This window comes from Ursus americanus, chromosome 27, assembly GCF_024610735.1.
Source record: "Ursus americanus isolate L20-20 chromosome 27, mUrsAme1.1.p, whole genome shotgun sequence".
Lineage (NCBI taxonomy): Eukaryota > Metazoa > Chordata > Mammalia > Carnivora > Ursidae > Ursus > Ursus americanus.
In genome coordinates this window covers 5,911,768-5,938,642 of record NC_142153.1, presented here as the reverse complement: position 1 = coordinate 5,938,642, position 26,875 = coordinate 5,911,768, and the positions used below count along the sequence as shown (strand labels likewise).

At 47.2% G+C, this 26,875-nt stretch overlaps 1 protein-coding gene across 1 annotated transcript in view; it reads right to left on the bottom strand.

Annotated features, from left to right (window-relative positions):
- The window catches only part of ANK1 (ankyrin 1), a 129,641-nt gene extending 118,325 nt beyond the window's left edge, over positions 1-11,316 (bottom strand). Inside the window, exon 1 of the mRNA XM_087856367.1 lies at positions 11,169-11,316. Coding sequence (XP_087712493.1) covers positions 11,169-11,195 — 27 coding nt within the window. The 5' untranslated portion in view covers positions 11,196-11,316. The remainder of the gene's footprint in view (positions 1-11,168) is intronic.
- Between the last annotated feature and the right edge of the window lie 15,559 nt (positions 11,317-26,875).

Genomic DNA, 26,875 nt, shown 5'->3' with positions numbered 1-26,875 from the left:
CTTCCTCCATTCTCGACTATCTCTATCAAATCTGTCCCTTACAGCCAACCTGGAGGCACTATCTTCATGGACCTTCCCTTGATGTCCTCTGCTTTCAATATTCTCTTTCTGAATGTCCAAAGCATTGTATCCCTTTCAATGGATTCCTTTCTTCTTTGGGACCACAGCGGTTTGTGTTCACGCCTCACCCCCCTCTTCCGGGCTGAGGGGGCTTGAAGGGCAGCCACCACAGGCTACTTCGCATCGGCACCCCCACAGAACCCTGCCCCTCTCGGGTGCTCAGTCATTACCCATCAGCATGCAAAAAGCTCTGGAGCACGACTCAGAAGGAACAGGAGTGAGAGCAAGTCATGATGGGGGTAAGGGAATTAAGAACATTTCAGAGGAAGGCCTCCATGTGAGAAAGGCATGGTGAAGGCCGTCTTCAGGCAGCCCTTCTGCTGCCACCAGGGCCTAGAAAGAGCTGCCTGGGGGCATGCTATAAACCATGGAGACCCTGAAGACAGAGCCCCCCACTCCACCACTGCCCAGCTCGTTATCAGCAATGTCCCGAAGTGGGGTGCACGTTTGTTGTTACATAAACAAAATTAGATGCAAACAAGGAAAGACCCTTAATCGATAACTTAAAGCTGCACCATGCACTTCTTGCTCCAAATATCTCATCTATTTAAAGGCCAGGAGCAAAGTTACCGACTGCCATGCTGCAAATGAATGGAGTAGGGAAAGAGGGTTTAGCAGTGTTGTCCTAATCCTAGAGCACCCACTTTTTTTATTTTTAAAAAGATTTTATTTACATCAGAGAGAGGATAGAAGCAGGGGGAGGGGCAGAGGGAGCGAGACAAGCAGACTCCTCGCTGAGCAGAGAGCCCAAAGTAGGGCTCGATCCCAGGACCCTGAGATCATGACCCCAGCTGAAGTCAGATGCCTAACTGACTGAGCCACCCAGGCGCCCCCTGGGGCACCCATTTAAACATCACTGTGTGCCTGAGACATTCAGAACAGCCTGCTCATACTAACTCAGCACCTGATACCAAACTCCTGTGGTTGTCAACGTCAGGTGATATTATCTGCATTTTTCAGGCGGAGAAACAAGGACATTCATAAGTGATTTTTTTAAAACCCCAAAGGAAGACAATTTAGATGGAGACTGAAAATCCAAAGCTCCCCAGCAGTCAGTTCATCACTCTACCTGCAGATGTGTTTTAACCAAATCCGAGAAAGACTGAAATTCTAGTAAAAGGCTTTTTCTACGAGGATTTAGGAAGAAGAATAAAGGCAGTGCTGGAGAAAGTTCCATTGAACCAATCATTCAGACCAACAACCTTGCCACATTTTCACGTTTCAACACATACACCGAAGTCAGAGTTCAATGGTCATTCGTTTTTTCTTTTTTTAAACTCCACAGTATTTATTTTGTACCAGAGACATCCTACAGCGGAGATGGGCCACATGCTAGACGAGCGCCACGGCCTTACGGGGTGCCGAGGACCGAGGGGGCTCTGAAACCTGCCGAGGACAGTGGACTTTCTCCGGCTCAAGGGATGGGTGGTGTTCGGATTGGTGCAGAGAGATAGGGATGGAGGGGTAGGCCCGGCCTGGGGGCCAACGATCCTGAGATCCTGGTTTGTCGGTGGTTCCATCAAAAGCCTATAGAGGTTTGGTTGGAAAGCTCCATTCCAACAGGTGATACCGACTGACAATTCACACTCATTAGGCAAAGAAAAGACAACAATGCCCTTTGCTTCAGTGATGGGGTTGGGGGGAGCTGGGCTCTGTGCTCCTACAGGTGTCGGTCTGAATGGAGACACTACCACTGCCTGGCTCTCTGACCTGAACCTGACCCCCTGGAACCTGAGATAGCTAGCAGAGGAAGAAACTTTCTAATCAGTGATGTTATAATAACTTCTGAGGGCTAGCCAGCAAAATCAACATATAATGCAGAACACTAGTTAGCTTCAGAAGTCTCCTTGAAAGATTGGGTGTCTCTCAAATAAATAACTGTTAGAACATGGTTTTGGTTTTTTTTTTTTTTTTAAGATTTTATTCATTCATTTGTCAGAGACAGAGCACAAGCAGGGGGAGCAGCAGGCAGAGGGAGAGGGAGAAGCAGGCTCCCTGCTGAGTAGGAAGCCCGATATGGAGCTCGATCCCAGGACCCTGGGATCATGACCTGAGTTGAAGGCAGATGCTGAACCGACTGAGCCACCCAGGCGTCTCTGTTAGAACATGGTTTATCTGACTGGGCTCCATCGGGGAAAAAAAAAAAGAGAGAGAAAGTAGAAGAAAAACGATACTGGTCCAGAAATGGCCCCGGTAACACTCCCACCAATACACCAGCCCTCCCCCCCGGCGCCCTGGCAGAGGCTGCTAATTTATCCCAAAGTCTTGCCCATCAGCCTAAAAGTGGCTTCAGAATCTTTTTGAACACAGCATTTCAGGCAGCTGCTTCCAATCAGATTGGCGTCGACACAGGCAACGAGCCTCGTTTTCTATTCCAATGTTGTTTAATCAGCAATTTATAACAAACGTGATGCTCTCGGCTGCGGGGCATGAATGGTTCATCAGGCCTTAGCACAGTCTTGATGACATATTCTTCAAGATTACTTCCCCGCCCCCGTTTCTCTGATTGCAGGCTCACCAGAACACGGTTATAACTGACTTGCCAGTTAGATTTTCTTAATGGGCTGGAATCCACTGACCAGGGAACGCAAGTAAGGGCGCAAGAGCACCAGATGGCCAGAGAAGTCATACCTCTCGTAGTGAAGTTGGCAGGCTGGTGTCAACGCCGGACTCCTGTGGGTCGGACGGGCAGTAAGTCAGTTCCCAAACCTGCTGCCCTGGCTGTGCCTCAAAACCAAGTTACCTGGCCTGCGAGCTGAGGACCAGCCCCCCCGATCACGGGGCACCCCTATGAGCAGCTTGTCGACACCCCCAGACAACAACCTCATTTCTTCACTTTCCCGGACTGCCGCAAGACTCAGTTTCCTCATCTGTAACATGGGTGTCTGCTGTGAGCACCAAATGAGCGGAGGCGTGTAAATCACAGAGCGTGGTGACTGATACACAGCGGCTACTCAGTGCTGTTAATCGTCTGCTGCTCCCCTTCATTAGGGTGTCATCAGTGCTCACCCGGAGATCGGCGGTATTTCCCTAACTGGCTTCCACTCGCTGCCACGCCAGTGACCCCTCTTCCTCAACCCTGCCACAGTGAGCATTCCGACCATGACACTTTCCTGCTCAAACGCCTTTGCTGGCTCCCCAGCATCGGCAGAATCAAGTCCACAGTCCTAGGCTGATGTTCAGAAACTCCACAGTCTCTGTGCACCACCCACCGGTCCCTCAACACCTGGACCACGCCCCTTTCCCAGACACACGAGGCACGTCTCCTCCTTCCATACTTTTGATCATGCTTTCTCTGCAGCTGCCATCAGCCCAATCCTTGCTTTGTGAAATTCTGCTGATTCTTCAAGGCCATTCAGAGTTCTCTTCCTCTACGAAGTTTCCCTGACAAACCCCCTTGTTCAACTGGCATGCAGAATTGATTCTTCCCCATTCCAGCCTCCCACTAATGAGCACTCACCCCTTCCCGAGGGTCATTTACCCTTGTTTCCTACTCAGTAACCTCTGTTGAACTGAACTGAAGTGATGTTGAGGGTAGAAAGGTATTTTTTTCAATTTCCAAAGTTCTTAGTATATGGAGAGTTATTGATCCACAGAACTTGTGATTCCAAAAAACAAAGAAATAGATAACATTTCCTGGTATGCCAAGCTCTATCTCTTGTACTCCTCACTACAACCCTAGGACAACCGCTCTTGTCTCCAGTTTAGAGTTGAGTAACTGGAGGCAGGGGGAGGCTCTATAGCTGGCCCAAGGGCACCAACTAGAAAGCGGCAGAGCAGGGATTCAAACCCAGGTGGTCTGGCTGCAGAGCCCACAGGCCTTCAGCGTTGCTTGGGTGTGTTCACCCACACCACGCAGTTTGGGCGCTGGGAAGGCAGACTAGTGGGGAGACAGGCACATAAAATAATCATTTCAATGTGACCTATCCTGGAGGTGAGGAGACACACACCTGCCAGCATCTGTCTATATAGAGAGTCGGGGACAGACAGAAGTCGGCAACCCAGCCATGGGACTTGGACCAGTTAATTCGCTGCTCAGCCTCTGTTTCCTCATCAGAAAAGAGATGGTAATAATACCTACCTTGCAGGGTGGTTTCAATATCACATTAAGACAAAGTATGTAAAGAAAATGCCATACTTGGTATCCTGTAAAACTGTATTATTCTGAGACAGAATAGGGACAGGACTCAAGGCCCCTCCCAAAACCCTAATGCAATGCGATGTACCATAAAGGAAAAACTCCCTAAAAGAAAACTCATGAGTCTGTGTTTCTTGAGCAATATCTCTTACAGGAATGCAGAAAATAGGACATCAACTTAAAGGAGGGAGCCAGCCTCCAGAAAGAACTAGTGAGATCCAGACCAAACCAGTCTGCAGCAGATGGACCCCCACGCTGGCCTTAGCATGTGCACAGTGACCCCGGGACTACCTTCAAGTTACCTTTCCCTCATTTAAATACTAAAAATCACGCGCAGGGGTGCAGATTTCACATGCTAATAAGACCTGCAATGTATGAAAAAGCATGATCTCTAAAGTAGGCAAGTGCCAAGGAAAACCTCACCTCTACATACTTAAACATCATCCTTTTTCCCACCTAAGTTTCTTTAAAAACAACAAAAAAAAGATTTATTTATCCATTTTAGAGAGAGCCAGAGACAAAATGTGAGCGGGGATGGGGGAAGGGGAGAGAATCCGCAAACAGACTCCCTGCTGAGCTTGGAGCCCAGTGTGGGGCTAGATCTCATGACCCATGAGATCATGACCTGAGCTGAAATCAAGAGTGGAATGCCCAACTGACTGAGCCACCCAGGCGCCCCTCCCACCTGTTTCTTTAAGAAACTCTTCCTGACCTTGCCTCAGGGAGTCAGCCTGGGGACACTGTGTTGCCTCCCTTCTGCTTGTGCACAGATTCCAATAAAGCCTTGCCTAGAACTCGCCTTTGGCCTCTTGTCAATTTCTATTGCAGGGGGAGCCCAAGCGCCTGGTCAATCAATTGCACACAGCGTTTGCAAAGGCCTAGTGGAAGAGCACAGTTTTATCAACTGTGGCACTGGAGCCACGAAGTCCCGCCAGCTCCGGGGCTGACCCCACGGCCTGGATGGCGTGTGCATGAGAAGCGTATTCAGTCTGGCAACTCCATCACCAGTCTCTATTGTCACTTCCAGCCCAGCATTGCTCGTTGACTTGCACACTCCACATTGTGACGGGTAGATTGCCTGGGATCCAGATCTTGGGATAGACAAATTGCTGGGAAGGAATTTTAGGCCTGGCCATGTCCTAAGCAAGAGAGCGAGCTTTTTCTTCCTTCCTCCCCACTGTACCAGCACCTCACCCCTCTCCATGCCCCGATTCCAGGAACCTGCCCTAAATCCCACTCCTTGCTTTTGCCTAAATCCTCAACTAATCCCATGCAAATAAGAATCATTTCCTTGCATCTGTACAATTCAAGATCCTATTATCAAGGTTTAAGTGTACGCACTTAATAGAAGATGTTTAGAGATCAAAACCCCTTTAAGGACCTAAAGAATAATCTCTAATGGTGTAACTTCAGGCTTCACTGCAGACCCGGGGTGATGGTTTTGGAGAATGGGCATTCTACTTGTACCTTCGAATCATACCACTAGACAGAAACATTAGCCTGCCCCGACGTGGGACTTGTAGGTGACACACCCCCTAGCCTTGGAGAAAAGGAAAGCCATAGGTATACACCATGACCCCACCCTACCCCACCCCACCCCAGTGGAAGGAGAGCTTGCCAGAGTGGGCAAGGGAGTGAAGCCCAGAAAGGCTTTTCCAAGCAGCTGGACAATTTCCATTGTCTGCAAACCATCATCACCCTTGATCAATGGCCGGGCCATCAGAGAACAGGACTGGACTAAAGCCAGCTTCTTTTCAGCTTTTCTAGGCACTAGCTTCCCAAAAGAAATTGAAACCAGGTGCTCTCTCTCACAAAATAAGGCTTCACAATCCACTCCTGGAAAGGGCAGGCAGTTTTCTGACCAATATCGTCCCGGGGAGGGCCAGCCAGGCCTCCCCCGCCTCCTCTGTCTCCTAGTGACAAGCAGTGCCTGCAGCTTTCTCAGGAGGGCGCTCAGGTGCCAGCCCCTGGGTAGGAGAGCAGGGCTTGTTTGCTGCTTTTGTTGGTCTTAATCTGCCCTTCAGCAAGCTCTCCCTTCTGGCAATGCCGGCTGCCGCCAGCCCGGTCCCACCTTCCACTCCAAGCAGATTTCAGCAGCTGGTTGGCCAGGCGCAGGAGCTGTGGGACGGCTTCCGCCCTTCATGTGCCTTCCTTCCTGTACCCTGACAGTACATTCAGGAGATAAATCAGCCTCCACTCAGAGAGCCAGCCGCAAAGGGACGGTGTGGTCAAGGGTGAGCGGGAGGCAGGGAAGGAAACAATTCTGCTTCTCTCCAGATCTCTAATTGGTTGTCACTGCCTGTCAGACAACGATGACAAACTTCGAATGTGGCCTGAGCAGCGTCACATGGGCCTCAGTCCACACTGGGCAAGTCAGAGAAAGCGGGTCGCTCGGCCAGCTAGGGCATTAGGCTGTGACAGCCGACTCCTCGCAGGCCCTGTTGTTTTATTTTCCAAATAAACGACCCAACATATTCCTAACACTCAGTCAATGCTCATGGTTCGGACTAGTTCAGCCTCACGTTCAAGACCGTGGTTGATGCCAGGGAAAATAGGAGAAGCGACTCAAACGTGAGTCAGCTGGAGCTGCCGCTCTCCTCCTGCCACCCCTGGCTTGGGTGTGTAAATAGTGTAAAGAGAGAGACAATGAGAAGGATCTTAAGGGAGGTGCCAAGAAAGCGCAAGGAAAGCTCCGAGGAAGGAGAAACTATCTTGTGAATTTTTAAAAAATCCCAACAGCAGAGTATCCTAAAGGTCAACATAGAAACCGCTAGCGCAGTGATTTTTGATTGCAGGTTTGTGACCGAACTAGCGAGCAGGAATCAGCCGTGAGGCGTTTTGGCGCGTAGTCTGTTGCTCATTCATGAACGCAACCGTTTCATGAGCACCTGCTACTTGCCAGGCTCTGCGTGACGTGCCTAGGATACAACAGCGAACGAGACAAGCACACGGCCCCCCAGGTGCAGCTTACAAACATCATATAAAAATGTACAAGTGCGGCCTGTTTGGTGTGCCCGAAGCAATTCCCATGGAGCCAGGGGTAGGAAGCAGTGTGGGAAAGATGGGCAGGCCAGGGCAGGTGGGGTCTTGTTAAGGAGTCTGGATTCTATCCTGAAGAATGTGAAGCCACTGAAGACTCGATTTATGCATTTATGAGAGAGAGGGAGAGAGAGAGAGAGGGAGTGCATGTGCAAGTGGGGGCTGGGGCAGAGAGAGGGGGAGAATCTGCAGCAGACTCCCCACTGAGCACAGAGCCCAAATACAAGGCAGGGCTGGATCTCACAGCCCTGAGATCATGACCTGAGCTGAAATCTAAAGTCAGCTGCTCAACCCACTGAGCCACCCAGGCGCCCCAAACCACTGAAGTTTCAAAGCAAGGGAGCAACATTGGTGAGACTTGCCTTTCTACAAAATCACCGTGGTTGTGTGTAAAGGAGGGGTCCTGGAAGGCAAGATGCCCTGTAGGAAGACCATTCATACTTTTTAAAACCTAGAGCAAATGCAAGACTCCCCCTCTGTGGCAACTCTGCTGTCACACGCTTACACCCCATAAGCTTTCCTGACAGCTTATGTTCAGAACCGTAGTCTGCTTTATCCATGCGGAGGTCCCACGGAAGCAGCGAAGGGTCAGCAGCTGTGATTACACATTACTGTACCGCATATGAATTGTGATTTTATAGTGCTTGTTTCCTATTTAATTTTACCCATGACAATTTTTTAAGTAAAGAGCATCTGTGCCACTATTTATTTTCTCATTAAATTGGAGAGTGCAAGGGAGAAGGGGATTATCAATACCCGGGTATGGCCATGAAATCTATCAAGCAGAACTATGTCAACAACCAGCCCTGTGTATCCCAGAGAAAAAAAAAGGCTGAGAACAAGTGCACCAGAGGTCAGTGATAACTGGGTGGCCTAGGTGGTTCTGTTTGGTAGCTCATTCCTGGGAGCTTGGTTTCAGAGGCATTAGGAACTCAGAGGCAGAGGAAGAAGTCAAATCGTAGCATGTGTCTGATCCCAAGATCGTGTAATGCTTCTTGTCTCTCTCAGGGTAAAAATAACGTTCTTACAATGGTATACAAGACCCTAGATGTTCTGTACCCCTGCCCCCTCCCCAGTCTCCCTCCTACCACCTCTCCGACCTCACCCCTTCGGACTCTGCTCTCTTCCCTCTGCCCCACCCACACTGGTCTTCTGGTTCTTCCCCCAACTCACACCTGCCTCAGGACCTTTCATGTGCTCTTTCCTCCAATGTTGCTCATGGCCCTCTCTCACACCTCCTTCAAGTCTTTGCTCAATCGCTTTTTTTTTTAAAGCCAGGTACGAAAAACAATATTCTTTATTTTTAAGAATGCTGCTAACCAAGGTCATGTTTGTCAGTGCCCATTTAACTGGCCATCTTACAAAAGTCTCCCCCCAAAATCATAATGGATAAATACCATCATCAGCAGTTTGGCATTAGAAATGCTAGCCACACAAGCAGCGGAGGACTGATTACAATGTCGTTCGACCAAGTGGGCCAGCCAGAAAGAAAAGCCTCCCACTCAGTCCCGCAAGAACCTGACACAGATAACTGCATCCCCAAGTATCACGAATTCTCTTGGATTCTACAGGTAATCCATCTCAATGGTGAGAATGTAACTGAAAAATCTGTAGCTTCTCGTAATCAACAAAGTCTAACGTTTAAGATTCTTAACATTAGGGGCGCCTGGGTGGCACAGTCATTGGACGTCTGCCTTCGGCTCAGGGCGTGATCCCGGCGTTCTGGGATCGAGCCCCACATCAGGCTCCTCCGCTGGGAGCCTGCTTCTTCCTCTCCCACTCCCCCTGCTTGTGTTCCTTCTCTCGCTGGCTGTCTCTATCTCTGTCAAATAAATAAATAAAATCTTTAAAAAAAAAAGATTCTTAACATTAAATTGTAATCCTTACTAACAGTCATGTGGAATCTAAGTCTGAGACACAGCAGCCAAAGTGAACTTCACGGAGGCTCTCTCTGCGCGCCTTGTGGACGCAGCGAATGCCCCAGGCTTCCTATCCCCTTTGCGTGCCCCCTGCCCCCTGCACGGCTCACCTTTCAGTAAAGGAGTACTCATTTATTTTGTTTCCAGTCGCTCTCCTTGCCCTGCTGGAGTGTAAGCTCCGCAGGGCAGGGATCTGCGCCTGCTCTGTCCCCTGCCTATATCCCCAGTGCCTACAACAGGGCCTGACAGATGCGGGTACTTGATGAATGTCTAGTAAATGCTGAACAGACCTTGAGGACAAAGTGCCTTTACCTTTAGAAGGCACCCTGTTGTCTTTCTTACTTTCTCTCTTTTATTTATTTTTTTTTTTGGCAACAGCAACAACAACAACAAACAGCCTTTCTCAATATGCTTCCCTTCAATTACCTTCAAAAGAGGTCAGCTGATTTTTCAAAGACACTGGCCAAAACATTTTGCGGGAAGGGATGACAACCGGGGTTTAGAAACTGATTGTGACTGGCCCCTGAAGTCCAGGATCAGCTGAGTTTCTACGACCCTGCTTATAAAAACAACCTTGGATGCTCGTGCCTCATTTTCTACTGTGTTCATGTTCAGCTGCACAGCGGACCCAGTAGCCAGAAAGAAACTGACACACGTACCAAATGTGTCTCTCCCAAGGCTATTTGGTGAAAGTCATCATGCTCGTTTTCAACATTTGTTCAGGCGCCATCCATTATTCCTGCAAGACTCTGGGCTTGTCTTTGTTTGGGTCTAGAGATAGTTCTTACGCCTCCTGTGTCACTCGCAGTCACCTCCCCGAGCTCTGAGGTCTGTTATGAACAGCCTCCTAGACTCAGTTTGAAACTCTGGCCTAGGGTTGCCCAGTGGAAGGAAAAGCCTCAGGTGCACATAACCTGGCTGCTGTTTGCTGCTGGTGAGGCTCAAAGCCGGAGTCCCCAGGTTCCCCCACAGACACTCCTCCTCCCGGGGAAGAAAATCAATCATCAGGAAGGCAAATTGTGAAGATGTGAAACCACTAAAAAGGAATTCCCACTTCCTATGGTTTCCCTCGTACCCACACACTTTTACACAGCTTAGAACACTAGGGTCCCTCTAAGCATGTGGCCTGGGGTCCACCTCTGGCCTCTGAAACCCCACCAAAACCAACAACCACAACTTGACACAGGACACATTAAAAACAGCCAAGCAGCGGTGCTGGTAGATGGTGATATGTCCTATCATCACAGGAGAATTGGGGGTGGGATGGGGTAACCCCCTGTAATGCTCCATTGCCACTTAAAGAATATCTGTCAGATCCTAGCTCCCAGAGCCACTCTGGGGCTTTTTGCCCCTGTTTCTTAGACTTTTCTCCCTCTAGTAAGTTAGCAACATAAATCCCAAGTTCAGTGTTTCAAGAGCAGGGAAGGTGTGACAATGAGGTAACTGACTTCTGTGAGTCATTGAGTAAACAAGCAAGCCCCCTTCCAGATGAGGCTGACCCAGGCCCCTTGTCAGACCAGCCCAAATTCGCACAGGTCCTTATTTTTCAGGGCCGCTGGCCTGTGAGAACACACCTGAAATACACACTCAAAGGAAAGCTTCTAGAATCGCAATAGACCTGACAAGGAATATAATCCAAAGATTATCCTTCCCAACCCCGAATGCAGACAGAACATAATTCAGAGAACCAGGCAGGTGGAACTCAATTTGACAGCAAATCTCGGGCTGTAAACCGTATGAACTGGACTAACTGAGTCAAGCAGAGGCCGCCTGCCACCTTCAGCACCGAGCGAACGACCGAGCGAACGAGCGCGGACGCTACCGTAAAGCCAGGAGCCCAGGGGGTGCGCGCAGGTGTGCACACAGGCAGCTCGGCTCCTCGCCGCCCCTCGCCAGCTCCTCGCCCTTCCCGAGCACCCCCCTCCCTTTCGAGCAGCTGCTCGAGCACTCACTTTGAGGAAGCCCCTCGGGAAGGGCATGCCGGTCCCTAACCAGGATCCCGCCGGGGTCCGTCGCGGTCAGCTGTGGGAGCAGCTGGGGCTGCGGGACGCGCCGCGCCTGTGCCGGGCCGGGGCCGTCTGGAGGCAGGCGGCCGCAGCGCGCGGCCCTCCGACGGCCTTATCGGCAGCAGAGGCGCGCTATCGGGCGGCCCCGGAGCTCAGCGCGCGGGCGGAGGGGAGGCGCCCGCCTGGGGCTCGCAGATTACAGCAGCGCCCTCGCCGGCTCCCGCTCCCCCGCGAGCGCCCGGCCCCGCTCCCCCCCGGCAGCGGCCGACGCACTCCCTGCCGAGAGCCCCCGGGGGCCGTGAGCCAGGCCGGCCAGTCCCTCACAGAGCTGCGGCGTAGAGGGGCGAGGGGAGCGCCCGCCCGCCTCCGGGTTTGGGGTGCCGGGGTCTTCCGGAGGCGGGGCTGCCCAGAGGGGGCGCCAGGAGGAGAGGAAGGCCCCAGGTGGGGGCAGCATGCCTTGCATGGGCAGAGGACTGTGGGGGAGCCTCTGGCCTTCGGTGCTAACCAGCCCTGGGTCTGCAGGGACCCGTGGCTCTGGCCCTGGTTTTCACATGCTTTCACGGGGCGGGGGGCTGTGTTCCTTAATTGCTGATTTGCAGGGAATGTGGGCACAACCTTAATAATATCGGGGCCAAAAATAACAGCGTTCCTGGGAACCAGAGGTGAGTCACCACAAACACCAACCAGGGAGGAAGGGGGGCCGAGGCAGCGCCCCACACCCCAGCTGCCAGGAGGTGGGGGCTGCCCACAGAGCCCAGGCTGGGCCCATCCCAGGCCAAGCTGTTGCAGACCTGCCTTGGGAAGGCTCCTTTCACCTTTCACGGCATTTGTCCCTCACACAGTGGGATGAGGTGGTGTCTGCCCGGAGTGGCTTTTTTGTCCAGTGAGAACACTGTGCCCTAGAGTAGCAGTTGGTGGCTGCCAGAGGGGACCGATGACCCAAAGGAGCTGAACTGCACGGCAGGCTCCCTGGGGCCTGGATGGGGCTGCTGCTTCTGTGCCATGTATCCTCGTTTTCCTTTCTAGAGCGCATGGACACCACTGCAGTAGTCCTGCCTGGGAAGGGTCCCTCCGGCCTTGCTCACATGCCTCTCAGCCTGCGGCTAGACTGCGACTGGTCCAGGTCCCCTGACAGGCAGCCATCTGGCTTCGGAGCTTTTCTGCAGATCCAAAGGGGGCTTGCTGTGAGGGCACAGCTGCTGTGGAAAACGCCACCGAGGGCTGCTCTGTTTTCCACAGCAGCTGGAAAGCCCTCCAGTGGAGGCCAAGGCCATCTCCAAGCAGACCAGCCCCTGACGTGGTGTGGGGAGGGCAAAGCAGATTCGAGGCCTCACCGAGACTAAAAATAACCACCACAGTCATTACAGCACAAGTCCTTACAAATGTCTGTTGAAGTATATAATTCCAAACTATGGCTTTTCTTTTTAAGGGGCCCAGAAGGCCAAAAGATGTAAAAGCAGGTCCTGTTAGACATGACTTCAAGCAACTCTACCATGGGACAAATGGTCTTCCTTGGCAACAGCCATTGGGCTAGGCTAGTCAGTGATGCAGACTGCTGGCCTGCACCCCGGTCAGGTGCAGCAATGGGTTAGGAATCAATCGTAGGGCAGTTGGTACATAGCAAGCGCTCAGTAAATGTTTCTGGAATGGATCCGTGGTTGTCACCAGCAGCGTGATAAGAGCAAGAAGCCATTTCACCATCCAGGGAAGAGGAGAGACTAGTTTCCAATCTCTGAGGAGAAAATGTTAGCAAGTAAACATGGCGTGTAACACGATTTAGAAAATGCCCTGTAAGCAGAAACTCATTTCAAATCTTCGGCAAGGGTAGACGTCAGGCAGGCTTGATTCTTTCTGTGAGGTCCTTGTGTGGTGCTTCCTGAGGCAAGACAGTCCCTCACAGGTACCTGAGCCCTAGGCTCCAGCAGCTGAGCCGCTCTGGGAACTAGGGCGTCTCAGAACTTAACCCCAGAACACCCCCTGCCCCCTTGGCAATGCAAGGTTCTTCTCCCGTGGATACATAGAGGAGGGAAATGGCCAGGCCCCTGTGGGGCCAACCAAACAACCAGGCTAAAGGGAATGGGACCCGCACGCAAGCAGCTGGGTCTCAAATAACTGGACCCACGATGTGCTTGAGATCCCAGAATTCCTCCCTGGAGCAGGGTTCCTGGGACCGTCAGGCTAGGGGTGGGTGCATTCTGTGATGTGCGTTGAAGTGATATTTGTCACTCTCTTGTCAGCAGACAGCTCTCCAGAGCTTTCACAAGCTCTCTGCCACAAAATACCTTTGCTCTTTTCTTAATCTCTAAAAGGGAACCACAACGCCGTCCTGGTGCGCAAAGTGCAGGCCCAGGCTATTTCGGGGTTGTGCGGATGCCTTGAAAATTCAACCCCCTCCAGCCCAGTCCTTCACAAGCCCCTCTGCTCTGCTTGGTTTGTTTGTTACATACAAGCTTATACCCAGTGCTCACTGTGTGGCAGGAGACGTTCTAAGCACTCGACGGCCACTCATATAATCCTTATAATTCCCCTGTGAGGGATTCACTCTCATTAGGCCCGATTTACAGATGAGGAAACTGAGGAATGAAGTGATCAAAAAACTACTTAAGAACAGGCAGAGAGCCAGTTTCCAGGCTAGGCAGTCTGCATCTGGGGTCTGGAGGCCAACTCGGTCATTTTGCTTTGAGATCAACACTTTAATTTTGTTCACAGTTAACCAATCCATTTCCCTTCCTATTAATATTACTATGTTAGCATTAATTAATTATCAGTTAATTGATTTTCCTTAATAGGAACTTACTCATTCCATGACTGATAAGCATGGCATTCAACAACTGCTGAATGTTTCAAAGTACTCTTGTTTCAGGTTCTGTAGTTCAAAGATGATAAATAAGTCAATAGAAGAAGTTTTCAATAAGTTTTTATTATAAAACTAATAAGACATCCTCATTGAAAAACATTTGAAAAATGGAAGGTAGTGCATATAGTCTTTCGTCTCATTCCTTCTACCTCGTGTCTCCACCCTCCCCAGACAGATGTAAACACCATCCTGAACTTTGTGTGGTCCGTCTGTCGTTCCCTTGCTTCTCTTTACAGTTTTACCACTTCTGTAGGTATTGTTTAGTTTTGCGTGTTTTTCTGACTTTGGGTGGGTGGAGCTATGCTGTATAGATTCTTCAGCTTATTTGCATTTTTATGCAACATGATGTTTCTGAGATTGGTCCAGGAGTTGTTTATTAATTTTCACTGCTGTACGGTATTCCATTGTATGCATACACCACAAATTATTTATCCATTTGACGGCTAATGGAATCTGAGCTATCTTCGGCTTTTTGCTATTAAAACATTACTGCTATGAGCGTTCTTATAAGAGCTTCGTGCTGCACATGCAAGATTTGTCTAGTGTGAATGCCAGCGGGAGCAGCGTTCCTTAACGGGACTGTACATTCGTCTTCAGCTTTCCTGGATAAGGCCGAGTTGTTTTTGAACCTGGCTGTTCAATCTGTACTCCCACTAGCAGGGTACACAGGTGCTTCTCCAGCTTGTCACACTTTTAAACTTTTGTCAAACCGGCAGGTGTAAAATGGTGCGGCATTACAGTTTTAATTTGCATTTCCCTAATTACTGATGTGGTTGGGCATCTTTTCTCATGTTTACAGGCCACTTATTTTTCATCTTCTGCGAAATTACTGTTAAGCCCTTTGCCCATTTTTCTGTTCTGTTGTTTGTCTTTCTCTTATTGAACTGTAGGAGTGCTTTATATAGTCTGGATAGGGATCATTTATCAATTATGCGCATTGCAAATATCTTCTCCCAGCGTGTGGTGCATCTCTTTCCTTTTTTTTTTTTTTAAAGATTTTTATTTATTTATTCGACAGAGATAGAGACAGCCAGCGAGAGAGGGAACACAAGCAGGGGGAGTGGGAGAGGAAGAAGCAGGCTCATAGCGGAAGAGCCTGATGTGGGGCTCGATCCCATAACGCCGGGATCACGCCCTGAGCCGAAGGCAGACGCTTAACCGCTGTGCCACCCAGGCGCCCCGCATCTCTTTCCTTTTTAAAATAGTATCTTTCAGGGGCACCTGGGTGCTTCAGTTGGTTAGGCGTCTGACTCTTGGTTTCAGCTCCTGCATTGGGCTCAGCTCCGCCCAGATTTGGCTTGTCCCCTTCCTTTCCCCCACGTGCTCTCTCTCTCAAATAAATAAACAGACTCTTTTGAAAAATAAATAAAATAGTATCTTTTGATTAATAGATGTCGATTGTAATGTAGTTAAATATATCAATCATTTTCTTTGCAATTGGTGCTTTTTCTGTCATGTTTAAGAACTCCTTCCCTAACCTGAGCTCATAAGTACATTTTCCTGTATTATAAATATTTCATAGTTTTGAGCGTTATATTTACATCTTTAAATCCACGGGGCTTATTTATATGCACAGTGTGAATTAAGAGTTCTGTTTTTTTCCATATAGATCCTTGATTATCCTAGCACCATTTACCGAATAGCTTGTCCTTTCTCCATTGAAGTGCGGTGCCATCCCCATCATACACACAGGCTCCATGTACAGGGGTCCATTGGGGGCTCTCTCCTGTTACCCCTTGGCCTGTGCATCTGTCTCGCTGCCAATATCACACTGTCTTTATTGCTATTGCTTTATCATAAGCTTAATATTGTTTGTAATAAGTCTTAATACCTCCTTGCTTTAGTCCTCTTTAAAAGTATCAAAGCTTTTCCCTTTAAACAACTAGAAAAAGAAGAGTATAATAAACCCAAGAAGAAGAAAATAATTAAAAGATCAGAAACCAATGAAATTGGAAACAGAAAACAATAAAGAAAATCAGTAGACTGGCTTAGACACAAAACTAGACAAAAGAGAGTTGGGGTCTATTTATGCCTTGCATTGAAATAATTGATTTAGTTTTTGATTCATAAGTTAGAAAATTCATTTTTAGGATCTTAATATAATATTAGCCCTTGTACTTAATCATCATATCTAGTTACTGTAGTTATAAACTACTTCATAGTTTATATTATAAGCTTGGGAGTGTTTCTTTTGTAGCCCATCAATTTCACACTTAAATAAAAAGCATGTATTTTGAATATGTTAAAAAAAAAAAGTATCAAAACTTCTCTTGGCCCTTTGCTCTTCCATGTACATTTGGGAAAATGCCACACACAAAAAAATACCTAGGGATTTTGATTGCAATTACACAGAATTCATTTATCAATGTCAAGAGAATTGACTTTATGATATCAAATCTTTCAATCGTATATACATGGTAGGTATATCTGTATACACATTCAGATCTTTAATGTTTTATATTTTTATAATTTTCCCCATAAAAGATCTTTCCCTTTTTTTTTAGGTTTATTCCTTGGGATCTGGTTATTTTAATGCTGTTAAAAGTGAGAACTTTTATTGGATTATATTTTTGGTTATTGCAGTATATAGGGATATTATTAATTTTTGTATCTTGAACTTGTAGCCAGCAGTTGTGTTCAGCTCTTTTATTAGTCCTAATAGTTTGTGGCCATAATTCTTTTAATTTTTCTCTACAGACAACTATTACTCACAATTGAGGACATTTTGATTTCTTTTGCAGTTTTTGTACCCCCTATTTTCTTTTCTTGTCCTATTACATTGGGTAAGACATCCAGTACACTGTTGAATGGAGGCATTGATATCAGCATATTTATCCAGTCACTGACTTAAATGGGGCTGCTTTTAAAGCTCCATCAGTAAGTATGTCGCTGTGTAGGTTTTTGTGGGTACCATTTATTAGTTAAGGAGGGTACCTTTCAGTCTCAGTTTATTAGCAGTTTTTAATCAGGAACGAATGTTGAAATTAAAGTCTTTGTTTGCTTTTTCTGTGAAGGTGTTGCATTGCATTAACAGATTTTTCCAATGCTAAACTATCCTTGCATTCCTGAGTGAGACTTCTTGGCCATCCTGTAGTACTTTCAATATAACACCACTGAATAAGAGTTGCAAGGTTTTATGTAGGATTTTTGCATTCATAAATCATATTGGTTGTATTAATTTGGAACTGCTGCATGACACATTACTCCAAACTTTTAGGAATTTAAAATACACACAAATTTCTTACTTCACTGCATCTGAGCATCAGCAACTCAGGACTAGCTTATCTGGGTGCTCTGGCTCAGAGTCTTTCATGAAGTTGCAGTCAAGATGTCAGCTAGGGTTGTGGTCATCTTCCGCAGTCCTCACAAGCCTATTGGCAAAAAGCCTCAATTTCTCATCTCATGGACCCATCCTCGCATGTCCTCATGACGTGGCCGCTGGCTTCCCCCAGAGTGATCCAAGAGAACACAACAGAAGCCACAAGCCTTCTAATGACCTTCTGGACATCACACATCGTCATTTCTACCACATTCTAGGTGCTAGAAGCAAACCACTAAAATCCAGGCCACACTTGAGGGCGAAGACATTGTCAAAGGAAGTGTGTCAAAGAATCTGTAGACCTATTTTATTGGCCAGTTATTTTATTTTCTTATCTTTTGGTTGTCTTATCATGCTATACTAAACTCATAAATGGGCTGGGGGTTAGCTTTCCTTCCTTTTCTAGTGTCTGCAATGGTTTGTCTATGAGGGGCATTCATTGTTGCCTGCAAAATCACCGAGTCCTCATGTCTTATTCAAAGAGACAGTGACTATAGGGGAGGGAGGCTACTGATTTGCTTTATTTCATGCTGTACATGTATTCAGGCTACAAGTTTGTTAAGAGATCGATATTTGGGGAACATATTCCAGATTCGGAAAACTTTGCTCTCATTCTCTTAAAACTTATACATCTTTATCCACTCAGTGCTGGCCTAAAGTGCTGCAAAATTCTTACATTCAGGCAAAACATAAAATAGAGAAGTGATCTCATTCCTTTAAAGAAGCATTTCACCATGAAAAGTTGGAGAAATTAAAAGCTTGAAGAAGTTAAATCATAGGTACTTAGTAAATAAAGACATAATCCAATGGTAGACTCCCACTTATTCTGGTAAATTTAAGACAGTGGCTCGCAAACTTCTTGGCCTTAGGACCCCTTTACTGACTAAACATAATTGAGGACCCCATAGAGCTTTTTTTAAAATACGATATTTATCAATATTTACTGTGTTAGAACTTAAAACCGAGAGTTTTAAAAACTAGTATGTACTATTTCATTTGGACATAGCCTAATAAGCCCATTTTACATTAACACAGATAAATTTTTCATGAAAAATAATTATACTTTGCAAAATAAATAAAAATTCACCAAGCAGGGGATTGTTGCTTTACACTTGGCAAATCTGTTTATGATGTCTGGTTTAAGAAAAGACAGCTGAATTGTCATAGCTGCTTCTGCATTCAGGGGGTTGCAATCTGTTGTTTTGGTTGAGGTATGGAAGACCTGGCCTCAGTCCGGGAAGGCGGAGCATTTTCACGTGTTTTCCGTTAATGGAGTACATTCTGGTTAGACAGCACACCAGAACTCCGCAAGTGGTCGTCTCTTAAAGGTTAGTTGCAACGTGAATCTCGTAAATATCAATGAACTTTTCCTGTTCTTTACACTGTGAGAGAACGAGAGGCCACATGACATTTAGTGTGCTGTGAACAGTCTTGGCCTTGGGAGCTCCGGAGAGGGCTGGGGGGGCTCCCTGAGTCCTTCGAAACTGCAGCTTGAGGTACTCAGACTCTGATGCTGAGACCCCCGGCACCAGAGGGTGAGACTGGACAAGGACCCCTGGGTCCTCAGTGTGAAGAGGAACCCGCAGCCTGGGGCCGAATGTGATTGGCCAGGGCTTTTGCAGTGCAGAGGCCCCCGAGTCCCCTGCTCTTTCCACTACTGGGTGAAAAAAAGGAGGATCAAGAAAAGAAAGTGGAAGAGCAGCAAAGCAATGCTGTAGGGTAGCCGACCAAGACCAACTCCACATTGGATGGTTGTATGTGCTAACGAATCAACTGAGGGATCTTTCAGGCCTTTCTTTGCCTCAGAAGCCCCTTGTTTATGCCCACATTTGGCCATTCTCTTAGCTGGACAGTCCCGTTATCAAGAGACATGAGAAAAATTTGGTCAATCAAATTCAAATCAATAAAACTACTTCTTATTTTTTTCTTTTTTTAAAGATTTATTTATTTATTTGAGAAAGAGAGAGAGCATGAGCAGGGGGAGACAAGAGGGAGAGGAAGAGACCTCCTGCTGAGTGAGGAGCCCAACACGGGGCTTGATCTCACAACCCTGAGATCATGACCTGAGCTGAAATCAAGAGTTGGACACTTAACTGACTGAGTCACCTGCGTGCCCCTGAACTTCTTATCCTTTTAAGAGGAGGGATGGTAGAATTCAATACTTGACAATAATAATAATAGCGTTTATTAAGCACTTACCATGTGCTCATTCATTCGTTCATTCACCCATTATTTCTTTCCTTCCCCTTCTTTCCTACCTCCCTCCTCAGTCTCTCTCCTCTTCTCTCTCTCTCACCCTTGCTCTCTTTCTTTCTTTCAATACTCACCAAGCACCTGTTACGTGCCAGGCACGTTACCATGTTCACAACAGTAAAGAAAATAGACACGGTCCAAACGCTTCGCATCCGTTATTCACTTACTAATCCAGCAGTAGCTGGAGCAGGCCCTGTCATAACCCCCATTTTAGTGATGACGTCACCGAGGCGGGAGAGGTACTTACCAAGATCCCAGAGCTAGAGAAGGAACCCAGGTCTTACTCTGGAGCTGTTCCCCCGTAACTACAATCGCGTATTGCCTCCAGAACGGCCGTCGTTTCTCTGAATTTAGGCTGGAGTCCAGTGTGGAAAATGCAATCATCATTGCCACACCCCTTTTGACTCTCTCACCTCCTTTCACTGAACATCTAAGCCAACATTGGAGCTTGTATCCCACAGCAGACACATGGCTTCATGAACTTGATAGGAATGGCGGTTAGGAGCTGGCTGTGTACCAGGATGGGTCACACTCGAGGGCGGGGGCGGTCATGAGGACAATGACAGCCATGGGGTGGGGAAGTGCGGATAACATCTCTGATCATCTCTAAGAGATTCTGAGGTAAGAGGTGGAAATCTAAGGACATTAACTTCCTCTTATTTTTAAATTTGAGGGTAAAATACTGGTCTTCCAGGGGCCCTTGCTGAAGAAACTCAGATTTATGTCATTGAAGTCCCTTCCCTACATGTGTCTACAAGGGGAGGGAGAAGAAAGGGGAGCACCGGAGAAAGTGGGGTGGGGGAGAAGGAGGAGAAGGGAGGGGAGAAGAAGAAGGGAGGGGGAAAGGACTACTTTTCTGGAGGAAGAGCCTGTTGGGCCTGTCCCCAGGTCAGCAGCTATCTGCTCGGTAGCCAGACCCACCCACAAAGGGGCTTCGGCTGGTGAGGATCAGTGAGCACAGAGAGTTGTGGCTCTCTGCTGCGCCAACTCAGACATCACTGCTACCCACGCACCCTGCAACTTCCAGTCCCACCCAAACTCCCATGGGGTCATTTCAACTCCAGAAGAACTCTTCCTGACAGCCCCTTGTCCTGATAAAAGCCCTAGACTAGGAGTCAGACGGTCTCAGTCTGAACTGTGCCTTTGTTACTTTAGGCTCTAGAACCTAGGACCTGCTACTTAATCTTTCTGGACCTCAGTTCTCCTCATCCGTAAAATGGGTACAAAGATACCTTCTCTGCTTGCCTCACAGGATATTTATGAGGATGTCAACAAGTGCTCCATCTAAAAGCACTTTATTATTATCAACTGAAATAATAATCATGTTTCTAGATAATATACGCCAAGAATGATAAATGACCTAATTTATGCATTCCCCTGTGCCTAACAATTCAATAAGCCGGGGGCTTTTTCAGCAGTATCCAAAATGCCAGTAGCCTCTGGTGCCCACTCACCTCCTTGGGCATCCATAGATTTCTCCAGGTTGACTTCCCCATCCTATCCAATTGGGAGGAACACACTCATTTCTTTAAATACATAGGCAATGGGAATTTATCATAAGATAAAAGGTTTTGGGTTTTTTTTTTTTTAATAATCAGGTAGTTTGGAAAAACGATAAAATAGCTCATCATCTCACTGTCTGAATATAACCACTATTGTGACTGGAAGATTATATCAAAACAGGGTCGTGAACCCGGGCTTTGGAGTCGGACAGACCTGGGTTCTGCCGCTCAGCGGCTGCAAGACCTTCGGGCACCTTACTAACAGCTCTCATTTCCTGAATTACCTCGGCCCTGAGATGAAAATAAGGATGCTCCTTCCGGTGGGGGAGAGGGGCTGCTGAGAGGAGTAAGTGGGGGTAACACGTGTGTAGAGCCCCACCCCACAGCCAGTGCCTGGGAAATGCTAGCTGCTGTTATTATTCTAGTGACTATCCCTGAAGACTTTTAAAAGTGCACACATAATACACGTAAACATATGTATGGTTTCAAAAACAGGAGTCATGATGTTTTGTAAACTGCTTTTGTTAAAAACATATCAAAAATGTTTTCTCACATGAGAAAAATACACATCTTTTTAAAAAATTATATTTATTTATTTGAGAGAGAGCGTGAGAGAGAGTGTATGAGCAGTGGGAGAGAGGCAGAGGGAGAGGGAGAAGCAGGCTCCCTGCTGAGCAGGGAACCTGATATGGGACTGGATCCCAGGAGCCGAAGGCACAGGCAAAACGGACTGAGCCACCCAGGTGCCCATCTGTGTCATCTTTTAATGCCTGCAGGGTAAGGTGTCCTCGGGATGTTTGCAAGCTCATTTAACCCACTCCCTATTGCTAAACACTTAGATTCTTCACCCCCCCTTTTTTTTTTGCCTATTTAAACAATGTTACAATTAATATCTTTGTGCTCTTGCATGTGATGATTTCCTTAGTATCTTTCCCAGATATTTTTCTAGACTGGCTGGAGTCAAAAGTCATGAACATTTTTGAGGCTTTGATGGGCTATGTCAATTTTCCTCCAGAAAAATGTCACTTTTCTGCACCCAGCTAGGTGTGCACATTTATTTGTTTGCTTGTTGGTTTGAACTCCTTGAAAAATGGACTTCTTCCTGCAGGATTATTGCCCACACCACTGACCCAGCTGCACGCCTGTCTTGGTCTTGCCTGGCTCTGGACAGCCAGACCCACGCAACCATACCAATGTGGCTCCATCAAGGGCCTGCACTTGTCTGGTGACATGCTTTCAAGACTGTCCTTAGCTGGGGAGTCGTCTTAATCCCCACTGTGATCTCATTCCTTACAGTTTATACTGTATCTTGTCTGTGCATATTGCCAGTTAAAGACCACCTGGTTCGGCCGTTACACATGCTGCCTTAGCAGAGAGATTTATTTACCTAATTATCCCAACCCTTCGAGGATCTATAAAACAAACATTGCATTTACACCAAATACGCACCTCTGTAAAAAACCTCCAAACCAGCGGGAGGTTTCCATCTTACAATAATCATGGTAATAATGTGCATTTGTAGAGCAATTTGCAGTTTGCGAGCATAATGACGAACACTATGATGCGTAATACTCAAAACAATCCCGGGATTTTTATTATCATTACAAGTTATTATTATTTCTGTTTTACAAAGGGAGACACTGCAACTCAGAACAGCATACTGAGTTGCCCATGGTCCTACAGCTAATTAGTGACTGAGGCTGGAGTCCGGTCTTCTGACTAAATCCTAGACTCCTCCACCGCACTGCTCCTTCAACTTGGTGAACACAAATTAGTCACGTTGTTGAGGGTTAATTGATCACTGGTATTCTCCTACACGGTATCCGATGAATGGGGAGGTTGGCGGGGTGGTTAGAGATGAAGAGGAAGGAAAAGAGAGAGACAGAGAGAGAGAGGGAGAAAGAGAATTTCACTTTGGGTTTCCTAAAATTCTAGCATTACCTCTGATCGAATGATGATGATGTTTAAAGCTGAATGTTCTGGGGGGCGCCTGGGTGGCTCAGTAGGTTAGGCGTCCAGACTCTTGATTTCCGCTCAGGTCATGATCTCGGGGTCCTGCAGTCCAGCCCCGACTAGCACGAGTCCCCAGTGACACTCTGCGCTGGGCGGTTCTGCCGGAGGGTCTCCTTCTCCCTCTACGCCTCCCCCCACCCCATGCTCCCGTGCACGCACTCTCTCTCAAATAATAAATAAATCTTAAAAAAAAAAAAAAAAGCTGAATATTCTGTCTCCGGATCATTCTGCAACCCGAAGGGCATCTCCTGAAATCTTCAGCTTATGCTTTCAGATGTGGCCGGACGGTCTGATTTATTGACAGTCCGACATTTCCTAAACTAGGCAGTGTTTGGGGAGGAAGTCAGCCATCCTGACAAAGGCTGAATGTTCACAATTCAGCTGAATACACAGTGAATCTAAAGCTTCACGGTCGAAGGTATAAAGGCAGAAGGCTCTTTTTCATTCTCCTCGGAAAGGTAAATCTCAGGCCTGGCGGCTCGCACTCACTCCTCCCTTCCCCTCGGTCAGGGATCTGGCCTGCCCGGACAGGAGCTGGGTTTCCACAGGGAAGCCATCTGTAGCTTCTCCACAGAGGCTGCCCCGAAGCCAGATCAGTGGCGTTTTTAATGGCCCGCACACCCACTGTCTACAGGCTGCGGACTGCGGGTGCTTCACTTCACACGGGCTCATAGAACCCAAAGTGCAGACAGACCTTAAAGGTCATCGAGTGCCCGAATCCTTCTTCGGACATCCCCGACAGGGAGTGGGCCACCCCTCCTTGACCTCCCAGAACAGCGTGTCCCAGAGGCTCAGAAGGTCCCTCCTCTGCCCACCACCACCTTCTTCCCAGCGTTAATCCCCACATCGCTCAGACTGCCTCCCTTCCGGGCCCCAAGCCCAGGTAGTGTCCAGAGTGGGAATAAGCACAGTGTCCACCTCATGGGGCTTCTGTAAGGACCAAAAGAGATCGCGCGTGGCCAGCGCTCCCCAGGGCGCCTGTGCATAGTAGGTGCTCAGTAAATGCAGCCGTTATTATGAGACTTCGTTTTCTCCAAGGGGGCTGTTAATCCGTCCACGCTTCTCAGGGTCTTTCATCTGGACGTCCTGACGCAACATTCGAGAGAGCAATTGTGATCTCTGTACGTCTGAATACATGTAATGCCCCACCTGCCCCCAGAGTTCAGTGAATATGCCTGCTAGGTCTGCAAACGGAACACTGGAAGGTTACATAGCCTGCGGCTGAGGACCGTTTGTCTCGTGGGCTGATCTTGCTCCATTAACTAGCCCACTTTGAGTGGAGCTGCTCAACTAGTTAGGTTGTTCAAGTCACCTAACTACAATCATATGACCCAAATGTCTTCAACGACGTTAGCAGAGGCTCTACCGATATAAAACATCCAAAATAGAAAATCAAAATTTTGTATTAAAAAGTAAATATATGGAGAGCTCTAATGTTTTCTTTCCTTGCTGAAATGGCTGGTCTTGCTGTCAGGAGTCACGGTCCCTACAGTATTCTCCTTTTGCTGAATGCTGGGCACATTTGTTGGTAATATAATCACTTTGTTTATGATATAACCACCATGTGGCATTTAAGAAATACTTTATTTTCTTGTTGTTATGTGTGTACATGTTTGTCTCCTTTATTAAAAGGAGAGCTCTCTGGGGACACAGATTGCAATATATCCATCGCTAGATGTCATCCAAGCACAGGGCTTTAAACATAATAGATGCTCGGGGATTACCTCTCACGTGGACCATGAATGTATGCACGCATGAAAAAAATGAATGAATGAATGAATGAATGATTTCTCCCAATAAATTATTGTTGAGTATTATAAAGTAAATGAGTTTATTTAGACAGGACTCATTCCTGGTGAACCCATGCTAGCTGCCAGAGACCAGGATTTTCCCCTAACTGGCCATATACCATCTGTTTAATAATCCATTCTAAATTTTTTTTTCAGGAATTTGGCCTTGTGAAATCTGCTTTCATGAAAAGTGAGACATCTACCTGCTTCCAGTCCCCTCTGCCGTTCTTCAAGTCTTCACCATTATTCCCAAGAGTGTCTCCGTGGCCGTGTGCCCGTTTACTGGGCACGGGAAGGACCTGCTCCAGGCAAGGAGACCTGAGCCCATTCAACACTTGGGTACTAACCGAACGGCTGGTCCCAAACAAGGTGGATCAGTTCAGTTGAGCAGACTCTACGAAGTCTCCAAACTTTTTAAATTATACACTCTCATCAATAAAAATATTTTTGAGCATAAACCTTCAACATTTGGATACTTATTTATCTATAAATCATATGCAAGTAATACCGCAACAACATGTTATATACATTATAAAACACAATGGACTAGAAATTTTTAAAAGGGTGAGCTATTGTCTTGCCACATCTTCTTGCAGAGTGCGGGGGTACATGGACCCCACTTTGGAGACCACAGGACCAGAGCTTACCACCAGGGTCATGAACCAATTCCCCATAGGGCACTGCCCTCTGGAGCTTCTATTCTTAGTTCTCCAAGCACCTCCCAAATGTGTGTCACTGGTCACACATTGACTGGGAGCACAGAGCAAGAGCATGGAAGGGACAGGGCCGTCTGGGTGGGAGCCCCTTGCTGCCACAGATTCCCGTGGCCGCCTAATGGTGGGCCAGTTGCTGAGTCACACCGAGCCTCCATTGCTCAGATCATAGAGGAAAGCTACTACCTATATTTCGGGCTGTTAGAGGATTATGAGGTGATATGTGGAATGAATGGAATGCGGGCACAGAATTGGTGTCCAGCCAAAGTTTATCTCCTCTCCTGTAGGGTGCACACTCTTACTTAGAAGGTAGTGACTACAAGAAATAAAGTCACTTGGAGCTCATCAAGAGCCTCCATATTGATGCATGGAAGTATTTTTCTTGTAGCCGGTAGTTGAAGATATAATTACTTAGAAACGCTGGAAGGGACAATCTAGGGAGAGAGAACGGTTGGTGTAGATAAGAAAGGGAGTGGGTGTTAATGAGCAACATGAGAAAAAAAGCGCCCAACTTAGGGAGGAAACAGGCATATTAACCCAACTTTTCCGCCCTCCACTTTTTCCTTGGGTGAAGCGATCTTTATATTAGAGATATTTTTTAAATGCAGTTTTATTTAAACTTAAAATGTATCATGCAATGTTTAAGACTTGCAGAAAAGGATAAAGAAAAATGCAGAGCACAGCTGTGTATCTGACACTCAGCTCAAGAAATAAAACACGGCAAACAGTTAAATCTACCCTCTGCACCTCCCTCCCAACTCAATTATATTAATTTGGTATTTATCACTCCACACACTTCTATACACCTTTATAACACACGTATGTATCCTTTAGCCGACTAGAGTATCATTTTGAGTATTTTTAAACTTAAAAACTATGTCTTGGGGTCCCTGGGTGGCTCAGTCAGTTAAGCACGCCTCCTTCGGCTCAGGTCATGATCTTGGGGTTCTGGGATCAAGCCCCAATTCAGGTTCTCGGCTCAGCAGGAAGTCTGCTTCTCCCTCAGCTCCACCACCACCACGCCCCGCCCCCACTCATGTGTGCTCTCTTTCAAATAAATAAAGTCTTAAAAAAAATAACTATGTCTTATTATTACATTATTAGTATCCCTTTGGTTCATTAACCCATCCATGCAACAAATATGTATGAAGTGCCTACTATGCTTTTTGTGTAATGATTAATTGTAATATAAAAGAAAATCCCTTC